This window comes from Siphateles boraxobius, unplaced genomic scaffold (genome assembly GCF_051911475.1).
Source record: "Siphateles boraxobius isolate OS27281-9 unplaced genomic scaffold, OSU_SipBor_1 77, whole genome shotgun sequence".
Classification (NCBI taxonomy): domain Eukaryota; kingdom Metazoa; phylum Chordata; class Actinopteri; order Cypriniformes; family Leuciscidae; genus Siphateles; species Siphateles boraxobius.
Window position 1 is genome coordinate 16,151,661 of NW_027509205.1, and position 18,722 is coordinate 16,170,382.

Consider the following 18,722-nt stretch of genomic DNA (forward strand, 5'->3'; position numbering starts at 1 on the left):
ATTATGACTGAAACTTCAACGCTCCAAAATGATTTGGTTTTGAAGTCATACAGTAGAGGGCATCACTGCACCAAAACCTCACAAAATAGCTTGAACTTTAAAAGTAGCCTAAACATTTCATCCACCAAAATCTGATTACAACCTACTAAACAGTTTATGTTTGTGGTTATGTAAGACAGGGAAACGCTAAATAAGAGTCGTTTATGAGTGTCTGATCTTCCAGACCGTCACATGTGGTCTTTAGTGCCTATGTTGCAAATGCATTGACCCAATTCAGCTATTAAGCTCTGCAAATCCTTACCAGAACCAACCTGTCGGAATTACTCCCTCTTATTCGACCAATCAAAAACATACATTCAAGCAGCAAATAAATACAGTACACAAACCTACAATCTACCAGCTTTGCACTCACATATTTGTTGTGTTAAGTTAATAATCTGCAACTTTAACAAAGGCAAACTGCTTATGTTTGCCTCCCGGTCATTACAGATAATCGTTCTTTTGCCATTGCGCTTTATGTGTGTGTAAATAAACAGATGTGTACGCAGAAAGAGAGAATAGGGGTAATATCCTCAGGATGAGTCAGCGTGTGACCAGACTGTCTTAAGTCCTTGATATATTGAGGGCTTTTATAAAAGGAGATTTATGAATGAACGGTGCTCTTTCTCACAACTCACACAAAAATGATGTTGAAACATTATGTATCTTGTTAGAAGCTCAGAAGGAGACATGCATCCAATATACAATACATGTAGCCTCAGTTATTGTACATTTATTTATTTGATATCTTCATGATCCAATCAATTGACAATGAATGAAATCAAATCCAGTCCTATACCTTTTTCTTGTTGAACACCTTGTTTCAAACTATGGAAGCAAATGTTTCACGTTGGTTATACTGACTGGAAAACAAAATTCTAAATGTTTTTGAAAGAACGCTCTTGCTTAGCGAGGCATTTATTAAATCAAAATGCAGTAAAAAAAAAAAAAACAGTACATTGTGAAATAGTGAAATACAGTATATACTTGTGTGTGTGCGCGTGCGTGCGTGCGTGTGTGTGTGTGTGTTTGTGTGTGTGTGTGAACAGTTGTGCTGCTTAATATTTTTGTGTAAAGCATAATACTTTTTTAAAGGATGCTTTAATGAATAGAAAATTCAAAAGCACAGCATTCTTATGAAACCGCAACCTTTTGGAACATTAAAAAGTCTTTACTGTCACTTCAAATAAATGCATCCTTGCTGAATAAAAGTATTCATTTTTTTAAGAATTATTTATAAAATTCTCACGGACCACAAACTTTTGAATGGTCAGCCCATGCATCTTTGGTTTATGCATAGTCTCACAGATCATATTTGTGCACATCATAATATGACCAGACTCTAATCACACCATAGCTCAACATAGGTTCTGTGTTTATGTATTTACTGTAAACATGCCTGTATAAAGATGATGTCTGATCTGACCCTTCTGATCTGTAGTGTGTGTGTGTGTGTGTGTGTGTGTGTGTGTGTGTGTGTGTGTGTGTGTGTGTGTGTGTGTGTGTGTGTGTGTGTGTGTGTGTGTGTGTGTGTGTGTGTGTGTGTGTGTGTGTGTGTGTGTGTGTGTTTTCTCAGATAAGGTCAGTTTATCTGTCTTGTTTAGAAGCAGTGTAAGCTGCTGTTTCCAAGCTAGCAGTCTCGATGTACACCAGAACCCAAAGTGGGAAACAGTAGGCTACTTCAAAAAACTTCAAAAACGTGTTCATAACTTTCTATTTCATAGTCTCCTTAATAAAGGCCCATGGGAGGCTTTTAAAGTACTCTGCATGTGTTTTTAAGACATAAACTCTCCATGCGTATAAACTCTTTAAGAAGTTAACAAAGAATATATTCTTAAAGCATGGGAACATTTACATCACATGAACATGTATGCATTATATACCTTAGATCCAACTAATACACCAAGACTAATACAGATTAAACACACTTATTAAATGGAAACCTTTACACTGAAAGTCAAATGGACATGCTTCTTAGCACTTCACACAGTATTATTCACATTGAAAGAGAACACAATCAAAGTATAAACAGCACATTTGGTTGTTTCTTGAATTTTGGCCACCTTTATTGTCCCAAGAGTTGATTTTTATGAAAATGTACAGATTTCAAATCTATAAATGTCAAATTAAAACTGTTAGTTTTAACACAGAGATGCATTGTGTGTGTGTGTGTGTGTGTGTGTGTGTGTGTGTGTGTGTGTGTGTGTGTGTGTGTGTGTGTGTGTGTGTGTGTGTGTGTGTGTGTGTGTGTGTGTGTGTGTGTGTGTGTGTGTGGATATATGCACACACATATGTGTATATATAATATGAAATTATTATAGTGGGGTCAGCAATTCCATTTCAAAAATGTTCCAAAAAATGTATTTAAAAAAAATACATGAGAAGAAACACCCATAAAGTTCCCTAAAAAGTATCTGGTAGCCAATTTTAAGTATTAATTATAAAAAGTATTTTTATTTTACGTCAATCCAAGTTGCAGATTACAAATTAATCAACTAAAGTGATTTTAGTGGAAGTATATGAAATTAGTTTAAAACGTGTAGTTTGTAGGTTATGTTTTATTAATTAGCTAATTTTTTAATTAGTTTTTCTTGCCACCTGGTTTGATCATTTGACATAGGTAGCCTAGATTTTTAAAGGTGGGTTAAGTGTCCATTTTTTGGGAATCACTAAAGTCTGCTTAGAGTAAATGAAAAACTTCTGCACTATAGACTAAAACTCAGGAGACATAATTTGACTGTTCATAAGACATAAGGTCTGAGGGGGTCATCGCCCCGCCCCCGTAACCATGACAACCAGTTGATCAGCGGCAATCTGATCCATAATGGGAGGAGCGGCTGTCCAGGTGATGTAGCCCAACAGAACCGAACTGACTGAGGGCTCAGACGATCATCAAGAGGAGATGGTGGCCGGAGGAAAGTAGCGAGCGTGCGAGTGCAGGGCGCGTTCAAAGTCGGGTTATTGTTCTGATTTAACCGTGATCTTCTCACGAAGAGTCTCCACTTGCATCTAATGGGTTTGGGTTTGGAAATACTGCGCTTTTGATATACCGCGGATATAATGTTCAAGAAGAGCAAGAGCAGAGTTCTGGTGGATGAAGCGTCAGAGGAGGACGACGTGGCGTGGCATCACGAGCACGCGAGGAAGGTGAGGTGGGATGTTGCCTGTGGGCTTCAGTTCAAACTTGAGAGATTAGATGTGATCGTGTCTCATAGTTTGTTTTTTTCTTATTTCTGCATGTGTAGTAAGTTAACTAACGTTACTGTTTATAAAGCGTATGCTCCCCCGAGTGAGTCGTAAAGTCAGATTATGACAACAGGAGCGAAGCCATTAGTTTTAAAATATCTATACTTTAATCGACTTGTTTTGAATATCGCTCTTTTATGACAATATGAAGTTTTTGAGGACGATAAAAAGGTTATTTCAGTGTATGGATAATACTATTACCGGAAAATTGTGTGCATGCAAGTATGGGGGAAAAAAGAGCATTTTAGAATTAGCTTAAAAGTACCGAGTAAGTGTGTTACAGTGTGTTTACTTGCTTTTTTGCGTCATAACTCGGTTATTTAAATGTCATATTTAATAGGATTGCCATTGGCACATTGGGCCATATTTTGGTTTAAAAATCAAAATGGAATCAGTTGGTCTGTATTAATCGGAATTTTGGCTCATGGAAACATCATATTTAGAATTCTACATCATAACTGAATGTTTCTTTGTAATCTTACTGTCAACTGGGAATATGAGTACTGTCAATATGGAATGAGGTAATGGGATATGAATATAGCCAAATGTGCATATGAGTATGATATTATAGAACATTAGTAGAGTCCACATTCTCAAGGATGCGTGACAGTATGCCAATGTAGAGTAGTATTTCTCCAACAGAAGAAAAACAAATCATGCTTCTTTTGTAAGTCATTTGCATCACATACTGCCATATTCATGAGGTTAAAAGATGACATTATGACTTAAAAAGACATAATTATGACTTATCTTATAATTATTCTTTTATCTCAAAATTATAACTTTGTCATATTAAAACTTAACTTAAGTTGAAAGTTAAAAAGACAGAATTATGACATACTAAGTCATAATTATGATTTAAGTCATATCTATGAGATTTAAACATTTAAATTATGAGATAAAGACTGAGACTGTCATCATTTTGATTTAATATAATATTGACTTTTTATGTCATAATTTTGATTTACCAAAGCATGATTTTTTTTGTCTTATGTGGTGGAACTGGGATTCCATAGTCATAAGTGAGCACATAACATATCATGCATGATGTTGTGTATTCCTGCATGTTCTGATTTTCACGGATAAGAACATAAATTGATCTTAATTAAATGTGGTTCTGCTGTGGCTGAGTTTCAATACAGATTCATGGCATTCAGTGCCGTCCACCCTTTCAGATGTAATGTTCTGTCAGCTGTTAGACTGCAGGAGTCCGATAAGGTCCCTACAGCGTAACAGCAGGAGACGGTTACAGATAAGCTTTCTTTCTCTCCCCCTCAAACTCTTTTTAAAAAAAAATTTTTTTTAATGTTATTTCAGAAGCTTGCCGTGAAAAGTTAAAGCTTCTCACTGTGTTCTGTGGCTAGTGTGATGGCCTTGACTAGGCCTCAGTCACATTCTTCCCGACAGAATCTGTTCCACAAACATGTTTTTGATCTGAGGGTACATTTAAATGACAAGATGTACTAAAAACAGAAAAGTTTTTCCTTCGCGTTTTTCGCATACAGACGGCAACGAGGTCAAAATGATCCCTGTTCACACTGATCTGTGAAAACAACTAAAAACGCTGTATTATTCATGTCACTTTGTAAAGAAACACTATAGACTGAACACGTAATACGGTATGCGCATGACGTCCCCATTTTCACAAATTTGCGCTTTTTTAGTTAACACGTCGGAGACGATAACGGTACTGTTTTCAAATGCTTGCACTTTGAAACACGTTTTCTAAAGTGTGTGCTTTCAGGCCATTAAAACGCTGTTGTCATGTAAATGAACAGCCAAAACGCATAAGTTTTCCGTTTATAGTTTCCTTTTTCCTTGTAAATGGCCCTTCACCTTAGAGATGGGAAAGAGAGCAGTCAACAGCTCTGATACCCTTGTCTGATAGAGAGAGACATTGACACACTAACCTTACTGCTAGACCAAACTGTCTGATGGTTTTTGATCAGGTTGGTCCACTTCTCCTACTTTGCGAAAGTAGTCATTTGATAGAAGATCAGAACTTTTGAGAATCCAGATTTTTTTTAATAGGCCTACTATATGCAGCAAACAAATACATTTCTCTAACTGCTGTTTAAGTTAATTTATGTGACAATTGAGGTGATGAGGGAAATGATTATCAGGTGTACAAAAAACTACCACGGTATTTTGAACCATGGTATTACTATGGTGTTCTCAGAAGTGCCATGCATGGATTACCAAGCAAATACCATGGTTTATTTCAAAGTACCATAGTATTTAATATAGTAAGTTCATATGTATTTCCAAATACCATACTGCTGCAGTTCTTTTAAAAAAGAGAAAAGTAAACACCATGGTAATTTATAGTTTTAATTAATGTATTGAAAAGATAAAGGAGATTTCAGTAATGTTAAACAGATTGAATGACCAAAAACACAGTATTACCATATATATATATATATATATATATATATATATATTTATTTAAAAAAACATTGTACTATGTCCAAAAACATGGAAATACCATGGTACTTTGGTGTATATCGTGGTACTGACTGTTTACATTGGGATTTACAAAAAAGCCCCAACACGCCTATGGTGTTACCATAATTTTTGGATGTACCATGGTTTTCTTAGTTACCTTGGAGCACCATCATGTAAATACCATGGTATATGAATTTCTGGACCATAATATATTTCATAATAGTAGTAACATGGTATTACCATCTGTACTTTTTCTAAGTTACTTTAAAGAAAACCATGGTACTACTATCATAGTACATGTCCACAAAATTCAGTATTGTTTAAATATCCTAATAACCATTATTGCCGTAGCACCATGTGCAAAACCACTGTACTGTGCTTAAAAACATTAAAAAACTGGCTACCATTTGTATTTACACACTTTTTTCGACCATGGAATTTCCTTGGACTACCATAGTATTTCCATTTGATACTACATTTATAAAGGCATGCAAGGTACAGAGAGTATGCCATGAAATCGCACTATTGCTATGGTAAATAACCATTATTTCCATAGTACCATTTCCAAAAACATGGTAGTACTTTTGTTATTCACGCTTCTTGCTCATGCAGTGGTGGTACTAGGCTTGTGGTCGTGGAAGAGGGGAAGTAATGTTGTAATGTTGTTCAGTCTACAAAGGGATATTTCAGTGAGATCCGCTTCCTTCGGCAGCTAGTGAGTTTGTTCACCCAGAACTTGGTATGTAAAGCAGGAAGCCCAACGGATGAGGACAAACGAAACCCTAAACTTCCATACAGCTCCAGTTCAGTTCAGGTCCTCTACTAGAGTTTTGATTTTCCTCCTATAAACAGGTTTTCATCGAGATGAATGTCCTCTCTGTTCCAGCAGTTTATATCAAGCTATTTCATGAGTGTTGATTTTATTTTAAACCATGTCAGGTTGCCAGTTGGTAAACATCATTATTTTGAGGTGCCGTCTTGTTGATACTGTGGTTAGTGTTCCATCATAAATCAGTTGAAGGCGGACTCCTCTACTCTGACCCCATGTTCTTCAATCATAAGCTTTTTTTCAGTCAAGTTAGGCCTGAGCTGTCCCTAATATGCCACGATCATAAGAAATGACAAAGTCCAGAGGGTAAAGAACTTAAAATATCCGAAACATTCCTCACTCCTTCATTTATAAATGAGCACTCGGGAGAGTATTCGCACTGTAATCAGGCCAAGTGCTTTGGTAAGTTGGGGTGGAGGGATGTGGCATTAATACAATGAGTCAGAGGGAGTAAAATGGAGGCAGAGGATTGTGGGTAGTGGGAGGAATGACATGGACATTGCAGAACAGGTTGATCTTTCTCTTTCTTCGAATGAATAATATTCTGCCTTCAAGTCATATCAGAATTATGTTTGCTATTTGAGCTCTGACTTTTTGTGTTGGCGCAATTTATACACTCCCAGCCTAAAAAAAAAAAGTAGCTTTTCATTTTTTTAACCCTTAAATGTATGAATGTTTTGCCAACCATGGTTTTTGCAATCTGGATCTCAAACATGTTCTCAAAACTGTAATTTTCAACTTAAAAATCAATATGTTGACCATATATAATTTTTACAAAGCTGAATTTTCACCATCTTTTTTTCAAAAAGTCTTACTGACCTGACTCCCAAGGCAAAGATGGCATATTCTCCAGTATTTATAGACCTCTGAATAATAGACCTCTATAAACCACTGATTTATTAGACTGGCAGCCTTGATTGACAAACCTACATTTCCCATATTTCATTATGGCAGATGAAGCATCAAAATTACTGTGCTCTTCTTGATGAAGTATAGCACTGATTTATAAGGGTGACAGTTTTGGGTGACAAACCTACATTTCCCATAATTCCTTATGGCAGATAAAGCATCAGTTACACACCTAATGTGCATCCTTTGCTCTTCACTTTGTTGCACTAGTGCTAAAAGTTTCTTTGTGGGGAAGTGGAGAAAGAGAGGTGATTAGGAACTTTCCAGGAGCCGGCACTAGTGCAGGTGGAGCAGGAAGGAAGGGGAAAATGCCAGAGCAGTTCTGATAGATCTCCCAAAATAGATATGGATTATATTTATTAATGGTAGATCTGATTATCACCTCAGAATTGAGGGATATTTGCGGAGTCTTCTACTACTTAACATTATGATGGTGTTTGATTTTTTCATTTTCAAGACCTCCCCAAATAAGACCTTGTTAGCATGCTAAAAATATTCCTTGCATTTGTGTGTTCGTTACATTACATTAGCATGTGTTTAAGTGTGTGCGTATGTTCTCATTGTTTTTTGCTCCTCGGCCTTTGCTTTTCAGGATAAAGACTCCGAGGGAACAGAGGAAGTTCTGAGCCCCTCGACAAAGGTAAACACACGCACACCAATGAACACACGCATGACGCCTTGTTGCTTTCAACAGAAATGCTCAAATTTGTTGACAGTGTCTGAAACAATACCATAGCAACACTGTCAGGATGTGACGCAAAAAGCCCGATATAAAACACTGAATTGCTGTTTTCTTTTGCTTTTTGTTAGTTCTTTGTGAATGGATGCAATTAAAGGCAATATTTATAGTTTGATGGTACAGTGTAGAGTAGAAAGTGTGTGTGTGTGTGTGTTGCGCATAATCTGTTAAATGTACAGAGAGGATGTGACACATTCTTTCAGAACAATCTGGACAATAGCAGAACAGTCTTGACTCTTGAGACTAGCAAACATTCAGTGGCCTGCTTTCCTTCAGTGGACTGCTGTTAAATGTCATGTCATATTTTATATTATCAAATAAACTATTCTGTGTAATCATGGGTTAACGTTTTTTTGATGTTAGCATGAGCAGCTGGTAAATGCAATAAATAAAATATTAGTTTATCCATTGACGGGTATTCAAAAGTAACTGTATTATGATGAAATTGTAAATAATTTTTTCCCAAGTAACATAAATCACAAATATTTCATTTCTGTAAGTAAAATTCCCATACATTTTCTCTATAGAAAGATTGATTTAATAATTCCATATTTAAGTATTTAATACTTTTATAAAAAGTATTTTAATTACCAAATTCCAGGAGGATAACTATTTATGTATGTGTATTTTTGCAATGGCAGAATATAAAACTATTCCGAGAGTTGGAATATATAGTACATGTCAAAAGTTTGGAAAATGTATGTTTTTAAAATAAGTTTATGCTCACAAAGGCTGCATTTATTTAATCAAAAATACAGTAAAAGCAATAATATTGTGATATATTATTTCTGTATTTTAAAATGTAATTCATTCCTGTGATGCAAAGCTGAATTTTCAGCATCATTACTCCAGTCTTCAGTTTCACATGATCCTTCAGAAATCATTCTGATATGCTGATTCGCTGCTCAAGAAACATTTATTATTATCAATGTTGAAAACAGATTTTGCTATGCTTAACATTTTTGTGGATACCATTTATACTATTCAAACATTTGTGGTAAGGTTAAAATTTTTTTAAAGGACACATTAAATTGATCAAAAGTGACAGTGAAAACATTTAAAAGGTTACAAAGGATTTCTATTTAATAAATGTAATAAATAATCCAAATAAATGCTGTTCATTGAACTTTCTATTCATCAGAGAATCCTGAAAAAGTATCACCTCTCCACAAAAATATTAAGCAGCAGAACTAACTTCAACATATTGATAAATAAGAAATGTTACCTGAGCAGCAAATCAGGATCTGAAGGATCATGTGACGCTGAATTACTTGCGTAAAAATGCTGAAAATTCAGCTTTGCCATCATAGGAATAAATTTAATTTAAAATATATTCAAATAGAAAACGGTTCTTTTAATTTGTAATAATATTTAGAAATATTACTGTATTTATAATAATTTACTGTATTTGATTAAATAAATGCAGCATTGATGAGCATAAAAGACTTAGAAATGTGTATTGTTTCCAAACTTTTGACAGGTACTGTATATTTCATGATTACTTCATTTGCTAGTCTTAATAGGATTGTGGTTTCATATTCCTTTTTGCTGCAAATCAATGGTTATGATTTCTGCTTGGAATTAGAACTCTTTATTGAGTTCAACGGCGGCCCTGGATATAGAGAGGTTTTGCCATTGAAGATTTGTAGGAACTTTAAAGGACAATTCCGGCCAAAAATGAACCTAGGGCAAAATAACACATCGGTACCGAGTCGACCGTTCTCTGGGATACGTTTTCATGATAATCGAGTGTACTCAGGTTTAACATTAGTTTTAGTTTAACCACAGATTAGCTTATAACACGTGTATGGGGCATAGAATAAGTAAAAATTAGCCCTAGCCCATGTTTTATTTAGCCCTAGGTTCATTTTTGGCCGGAATTGTCCTTTAATTTTGTCTTATTTTTGGAATTGACGATTTAGGTGATTGGTTTAAAGAATTGCTTATGAAACTTGAGTGCCCAGGAGCAAAACTGCCAGCATTTAATGTGCACTTTACATTAGTTCAAATAAATGCTCTGTTTGGACTTGGATGTTTTGTCTTCTGAAAGTTACAGTATGTTTTCATAGCACAATGAACTCTTTTAATCTCAAAGGATCATGAAAAATCAATTTTCCTTGATATGACCCCTTTAAAGAGGCTAACCGAAAGGGAATTTCACAGAAAGTTTTGCTGTGTGCTCCAGCGACGGCAGGAGCTCAACCTCAAGTTAAAGCGACAGTTGTTTATTTCCACTGCGTGCTTTAACAAACTAAGCCGAGATGGGGAGGATGAGACAGATGAAGCGATAGACGGAAGCCAAAAGAGAGTTTTGTGTTTTATTTGAGGTCAAAGACGAGCCCGATCCTAACATCTGTTTATCCGATGGAATGAGTAATGTGCTCTAAGACGCCTAATGCTCATAAACGCTAAATAAATGTGCTGGAACTCCTAATAAGAGCCGGTCCCGACATAACAAGCGTTTATGTGTTAGCGCATAATCAGATGGCATGTTTTAGCACAGTGGAGTGACCGAACACAAAGGTCTTTGGTTTGAAACAAGACAGGGAGTGGCGAATAAAATGAACCACATGCTTTTACCTTTTTTAGTGTTTGGTAATTTTGTGGTGAGTTTAATTCCTTCAGACATGCAGCAACAAATATTGAATATCTGTATAACACACACAAATGAATACGACTGAACTTGTAGATTCTTTACATACTAAGAAAAGATGCTTTTGGATGAATCTCACAGAGGAATTCCTGTCATATTTCACCCTAAAATAAAAATTAAAAAATGAGAAATTATGTTTTCATTATTAAAATGAATCCCGTTTTAGAACCATTAACATTATTTGCATTACAAAGTTTTCATGACGGTAAAGTCATTCCCATTACAGTAATAAGGTAATGAAAATCATCCTATCTGGATTGTATACAATAATAAAGTTTACTTGTTAAAACATTCTTCATTGGATGTTTTTCAGCAGATGGTTTTTGCCATTTAGAATTTACCATGTAAGCAAGCACATTTTACACTTGGTTTTTAAATGTTTAGCAGATATTTCCCCCAAAATCCAATTCGATTACTCTAATGAAAACAATCCAGTGCAACAATAACAACATGAACCACTTAGAAATTTTAATGAGTACTTTTTTGTGGATTACAGTAATGAGCAGGGTTACCAAAACCTAAGCTAAAAAATAAATGTGTTACTTAAAATAAATGTTAACTGAAATAATATAAAATGTAGAAAACGTCAACTTATTTTATTTCAGCTATTTGCCAAGGCAACATTTCTCATTTTAACTTAGTTTAACTTGATGTATAAAAAAACTAAAACTGAAGTGAACTTAATAAAACTATATAGAAAATTAAAAATGACAACTGATTTAAAATATTAATAAAGACTATAATAGTGTAACACTGGTAATAAGATTTTTTTGTTTTTGTGCTTTATTGTCATTGAAATAATGTAAATGTTATCTCTTATATTTTTTCATCCAAAATGTAATTTCTTTAAAAAATTATTTCCGATTTTGCTGTGAAATATGACCCAATAGTATGACGATAAAATTGTTTTTTTGTTTGTGTTTTGGTCAAAGGGAAGGACATTCTGTACAAGTCATAAAAACGAGAAAGTTGTGAAAGAGAGCTAGAAATTGTGTCAAAGGCTCTTTCCTATATAATAAGCTGCAAATCCAGGCCGGTATTTCAAATCCTGAGGGTCATTCTGGACGCAGGCAGGAGGGAGCCTGAAAGAATGTGTCAGATCACCAAATGACCCAAAACACACACACACACACACACACACACACGCTTCTGCTCAGATATCCGTCCCTGCCGCCCACTGTAATCAACATAGGCCTTTCCTGTTTTTACTGCGTGATGCCTTCTGTCCGTCAGATCCAGCTTTCTGCTCCCTGATTCAAGATGAAGTGTGTCTTTGTGATTAGTTGTCTTTGTGCCAGGCCTAAACCTGCAATCATCCCTTACCATCTGTATTTCCGTCTCACTGAGAAACCAAAGCTGAGGCTTGCTGACACATCACACACAAGCAGTCATTTTACTGTTCTCTATGGTTTGTGACTATGTTTTTGAATTTTGTAGGATTCAAAGTTAAAGAAGGTTAAGTCAAAGCGAGAAAAAGGAGACAAAAAGTTGTTTCCGTCTCAGGACGATGAACACATCTTGCTGACAGGAGTCAATGTCTCTCACAGAAGAGGGTAAGACTAGCTTTATTTACTGTTGTTAGATGAAATTGGTGAATGTTTTTGGTAACACTTTAGTTTAGGGTCCAATTTTTTCTGTTAACTAGTTGCTTATTAGCAAGCATATCACTAGGATTTTGGCTGTTTATTGGTACATATAAAGCACATATTAATGCCTTATTCTAGATGACCATATTCTACATCCCTTAATCCTACCAATAACTAAACGTAAAGGGATTTTTCAGCTCTGGGAAGATGAATGTGTATTTAATAGTGGTCATTTATATAATAGAAATGTGAAATTATTTTTGAAATTGAAGCATTCTAGACTGAGAAAAGGCAGAAAATGTATTTTTTACTCATGTGGCTGAAAGACAACAACTCCCAGAATGCACTTGCTTTGTTGCCCTTACAAGGCCAGGCCACTCCCAAACCACGCCTACCGGTTACAGGCGGCAGTATCCGAAATTTCTCCACACATTCTCTAGACTAATACATACTCTAGTAACAGTAAAGGTTTATAAAAAGAACCGCAACCAATGTGAATTATAACTTTTAATTAAAAAATGTATTAATATTAACACTTTTACAATCAAAGCTCAGAGCTTCAGCTGTTTCCTTATATTCATTCACAGTATTGTCGGTCAGGAGCTGGATATCTCCGTCTGATATCCTGGACAACATAAAGTTCCATAAAGTGACGGTAGGCTGTTAGGCGATATTGTCTACAAAACGGTAACGTTAAGCACAACGTTAGCAAAGCGAACTATTTGCACATACAGTATGCAAATATAGATGTAAATATAACAACAATAGCTCAGCTGACTACACGTGAAGAACATTGTGATAATGCCAAGTGTCCAAACTCTGTTCATTACGTCTTAGTAAAAAAAAAGAAAAACAAATCAAATACTCACTTTACACTAAGCCGTCCGTTTGTCCCTGCGGGCTTTGGCTGACGTTTCCAATTGATCTCATCCAGAAGAAAATGGCATCGCTGGAATTCGCGAAAGCAATAGGACTCTCTATCTGTTTCCATAGGTGCACAGCGAGAACACTGACTCCAGCTGGAGTCTGGCGGGGCTCGAGTCAGGTCTTGCTGCTCTGCTGCCTCTTGTTCCTCCATCTCCAGCAACTGTTTATCGCTGTATTGCGGTTCGTACAGGTAGCCGCGAGCATCAGATTCGCGCAACAGATATTCGAAATCCCCTTCTGCCATTTCAACTTCAAAACTCGTAAATCGTGATTAGACTACTATACAAACTTTCTACACAGAGCAAGTGCTGTAAGCTTAGCTTCTACAGAAAGATGGCTGACACTATCTTTACTTTCTGTGAGGGAGATCCCGCCCCATATCGGCGTGGTGAAAACATGCGGAACTAGCTACTAGTACTGGCTGTAGTTTTAAGCCTCTGGCCCAAAAATCCTCAATTCGCGTCATCGGAGGATTTTTCCCAGACTAAAAATACATAAATCTCTCATATCAGGGGGATATGGGGGGGGGGGGGGGGGGGGGGGGGGAGCACGGTAATTCGAAAATACTCCTGGTTTTCTACTGATCCAAAGCTTAATGCTAAATCCTGAAGTATCCCTTTAACTACCTTACTAACTATTAATAAGCAGTAATTAGGAGTTTATTGAAGGAAAAGTTGTAGTTAATAGTGAGAATTGGACCCTAATCTAAAGTGTGACCATGTTTTGAGAGCATCAAAGTTGAAATCTAAAGAAAATCTAAATATGTTGGTCTGCCTTTTATTCTTGCTGTTTGTTGAGCCAGAAATTGACACGTTGGACAGCTGAAGCAAACAAAGCCATGTTGTTAAAGCCCCACAGAGTCGCAGTGTTCACAGTCTTTGGGGAAATGAACCAGTGGCTTACTTATTGACTCTGCATATTTAAGTTGGATTAAATGTATCTTAACGGTAAAGTTGTACACACAGCACCTTTGAGTGCCTAGAAATCTAGATATTCATACTATGAAATAAAAGTAGAAATGAATACATCTTTAGATAGCAATGGAAAATTTGACATGTATGGTTTCATGCATAAACATAGTGTAACTTTAGCTCAAAATACAGTAAAAAAGCTATATTGTGAAGTATGATTGTAATTTAAAATAACTTATATTATTTTCAAACTTAATATATTTTTAAATGTATAAATTACTCCAGTCTCCATGTGTCACATGATCCTTCAGAAATCGTTCTAATATTTAATGTTCAATGTTTATTATCAATGTTGAAGACAGTTGCTTAATATTTTTTCAGGATTCTTTGATAAATAGTAAGTTTAAAAACAGCAATTACCTTTTCTTTCATAATAAAGGTATTATTGTCACTTTTGATCAATTTTAGCCTGGCAAGCCAACCCTATCAAGATGTTTAGGTCTGGGAACTCAATCCGAGGGGCGGGATAAACAGTTGTCTTTAAAATTCCCTCTGCACGCAATATGACAGCGCTACAACCAAGCAGAGCAACGGACGCCGTTCTCTGAAGCATATGTGTATATATAGTGTATAGTGTGCATACTGTATATACAGTTTTACTGTGTTTTTGATCAGATAAATGCAGCTTTGATGGACATAAGCGGCTTCAGAAAACATTAAAAATATATAATTATTATTTGTGTATACATGTGTATACTCTCTCTCTTTCTCTCTAGCCCCTTTCACACAGCTATTCCGGAAAATACACGGATAAAGTGACCCGCGATTTGATTTTGGTTCATTCACACTGCCAGTGATTTTCCGGAATCAGAGAGTGCGTTCACACACAACCCGTAAAAATCCCGTAAAGACACGTGACATCGATGTGACATGTAATGTGTCAGCAGCGTCCATAGTTTGCGTATATGAGCTGCGATTTCTTTCCCGAGAAACCACGCTTGTGCATTTTGTTTCTCTGATTTGATCATAAACTAGCGCATTACGTACCATTTCAATAGCCTGCTTTCACTTCACTTCAGTGTCATCATTATGACACGGCATTGGTTACGGCTTTTGTTCACACAGCCCGCGTTCCGGGACTGATCCCAGACATCCCAAGTCTTCCGGGAGTCTCCCGCATATTGATAGCTCTCTCTCTCTCTCTCTCTCTCTCTCTCTCTCTCTCTCTCTCTCTCTCTCTCTCTCTCTCTCTCTCTCTCTCTCTCTCTCTCTCTCTCTCTCTCTCTCTCTCTCTCTCTCTCTCTCTCTCTCTCTCTCTCTCTCTCTCTCTCTCTCTCTCTCTCTCTCTCAGTTTTGAGAAAATGTTGACTTGGGCTGAAAATTTGAACAAGCACAACTTACAGGTCAAACCCCGTCGCTCTCTGCTGCGCTACAGCCCTCCCTCCACAGCTCCTCCCCCACAGCGGAGCCTGCCGTGAACGCGCAGACTAGTAATGTTATGTAAACAGTAGTGATAGTAAACCGTTATGGAACGTTCACTAATAGGGACGAAACATCAACAATATGCTTTACATTGACTATGGCCTGCCCATACTTTGACTACAAACTTGGTCCTCAAATCATTATGTATTTTGCAATACATGTAACTTTATAACGTTGCACTCTTTCTATAAGTTATAAATAGCTAGTAAGATAACGTTAAAGGATTAGTTCACTTTAAAAAAACTTTGCTGATAATTTACTCACCCCCATGTCATCCAAGATGTCCATGTCTTTCTTTCTTCAGTCGAAAAGAAATGAAGGTTTTTGATAAAAACATTCCAGGCTTTTTCTCCATATAATGGACTTCAATAGGACACACTCGTTTCAAGGACCAAATTACAGTTTCATTGCAGCTTCAAAGGGCTTTAAACGATACCAGACGATGAATAAGGGTCTTATCCAGCGAAACGATCGGTCATTTCAAAAATAAATACAAAACTTTAAGTTTTATAAGCACAAATGCTCGCCTTGCTCTGTTCTGTGATGCACGTTCGTAATCCTGTTCGAACTCGTTCATCAAAATGAACAAATCTTTTTTCGAGTCATTTCGTTTGTTGAATGAACGAAATGACTCGAAAAAAGATTCGTTCATTTGGATGAACGAGTTCGAACAGGAGAGTCACGAACGACGGTACGCGCTCGCGCTGTGCAAGAGAGGGGTGATCAGCGCGTACACGAGCGTGATTGAAACTGCTAAGGCATTCCTCCTGGCTCTGATTGGTTGTTTCTGACCGGGAGCGGTGTACTTCTGCAAACGGCAATAGGACCACAGTGAGGAGCCAGACGAGCTTGATTTTTTCACAGATTATCTGTCTCATATTCTACTGTCAGGACATAATGACAGTTTTAACAAAAATTTGTTTACAAAAGTGACCTACTGGAGCTTTAATGTATTCAATGTGTATGTATAATCAGAGGCTTCATAAGAGACTTCTTATGCAATGCATAAGAGGCTTCATCTGAAAACATAAATATATCTGTTATTATTAATAATAATTATTACTTTATATTACATTTAATATCTGCTCTGAGATCTATTGAAATTTGAATAATTTGTTTGCTCAGCTATTGAGTTTTTTTCAGTTATGCAAGGAGTAGCAACAACAAGTTGTCTAAGTACTTTTTCAGTTTACAATAAATCATGCTCCTTCGTTCTCTTTCTCAGGTCTGCTAAGAAAACCTGGGAGGACGACAAGAGCAAACCGCACACAGAAAAAGACAAAGCACACTGTCTATGGGACAGCATCACCATGACGATGAAGCAAATCACTCCTACGAGGAAGATTGATAAGATGGAGGGCTGGGAACCACCTCAGCTGAATGATGGAAAGGAGGAGGAAAAACATGAGCCGGAGAAGAAGAGGAGTGACTCGTCCCCGCTGTCTTCCCCTTTGTCATTGTCTTTGCCGCATTCTCTAGGTTTGCCGTCCTGGGTCGGCTTGGGTTTGGAGGAGGACTCGTCTCGCTACGCTAGTCTGACTGAGTCACAGAATGGCGGCCCTGCCCAGTGGGCGGCGCGGGCAAGAGATAAATTAGCTGCCGTTCGTCGCAGAAGTCCCGCCAGCCAATCAGAGAGCACTTGGGAGGGGCTTAAATGATTTATTATTCATGTTTTTTAGAATGGCCACGCCCCATTGTATACAACTCAAATTGGACAGCCCACAGATGGGAAAAGTAGGACCCTCAGACCAAGAGTGCCTGCTCAAAATGGCCGTCAATCAAAAATATTTTCACTTTTATAATTTGATATAAAATGCTTTTCCAACTTTTGAATGAAGCTCCTTCAGAGAAATCACTGGATGTATTTGCAGTCTGACATCACTGACTGAATGTGAAATGAAGTAGAAACGCATTCCACAGAGTATACTTAGAATCGCTACTGCCTGCTGATTCACAATCATAATGTACTGTAGTAACGTTAGGCCTAGGCTACTTACTCTATGCAATAATTTCCTCCTCGCTAAAATCCCAAACTACTTGCTATATTGATCATGCCAACAATGCGTTCAGTGCCACTTTTCTGTCTCGAGGAAAATAACTTACTGTGGCTTTATACAACATACAGGGTTTTAAAGGGGTAGTTCACCCAAAAATGAAAAGTATCCCATCATTTACTCACCCTCAAGCCGTCTAGATGGTTTGAGGGTGAGTAAATTATGTGATAATTAAACATTTTTGGGTGAACTAACCCTTTTAATTAAATGTGTATAGTCCTGCCTCTGGAGATGTTGACTAATCAAACGTACTTAAACCAGCTAATCATTAGTCTTTTGATTCATTTGAGAAAATCAAACTCTGAAGTAGGTTGGATCTCCAGGAATGGGATGAGCATCCAGATCCTGTTAATGCTAACTGTAATGATTACTGTTACAAACCTTATTTTCAAGCCTTCCAAAGACTTCAAGAGCTGTGCCGTTTTATTGTGGAGTAGGCTACATTTTTCTTTGCTGTGCCTCGATTTAAAATTTCTAACTCCCTCAACATGGTAAAAATGACTATCATCATTTATAAGTCTAATATGAAATGTATTTTATATATCAACCTTTTACCAATGCCATTAAACAGCCTATAATATATTTGGTTTGCTAGAAGAATGTGTCATTGCTGATTTTAGGAGATTTATTTAAAATCTAATTTTGAGAGTAAATGGGTTTGCTGCTCTCAGCTGTTCATGTTAGCTTTATATAATTAGTCCACAAATGTGATTACATATTGTTAGTTTCAGATTTTTCTATTTCTATTTGGGGCCTTTGCAAGAGTCTTGTTTTGATTTTATCTTTATACTACTGAATGGTTTTCTTTTTCTGGATTATTATGATTTAAATGACAATATCAATATGTTGTAGTTCCAAGGGTTCACATAAGCTTGTGAATCTAAATAAAGAGTTACACTTTA

The 18,722-nt window shown here is 36.6% G+C and overlaps 1 protein-coding gene across 1 annotated transcript; it reads left to right on the forward strand.

The window, feature by feature from the left end:
• Positions 1-2,763: 2,763 nt before the first annotated feature.
• On the forward strand, positions 2,764-18,722 carry LOC143726118 (testis development-related protein). The gene is made up of 4 exons (XM_077219169.1): positions 2,764-3,186; positions 8,061-8,108; positions 12,298-12,413; positions 16,992-18,722. Exons 1-4 carry the CDS (start codon positions 3,100-3,102, stop codon positions 17,422-17,424), a joined length of 684 nt encoding a protein of 227 aa, XP_077075284.1. The 5' UTR covers positions 2,764-3,099; the 3' UTR covers positions 17,425-18,722.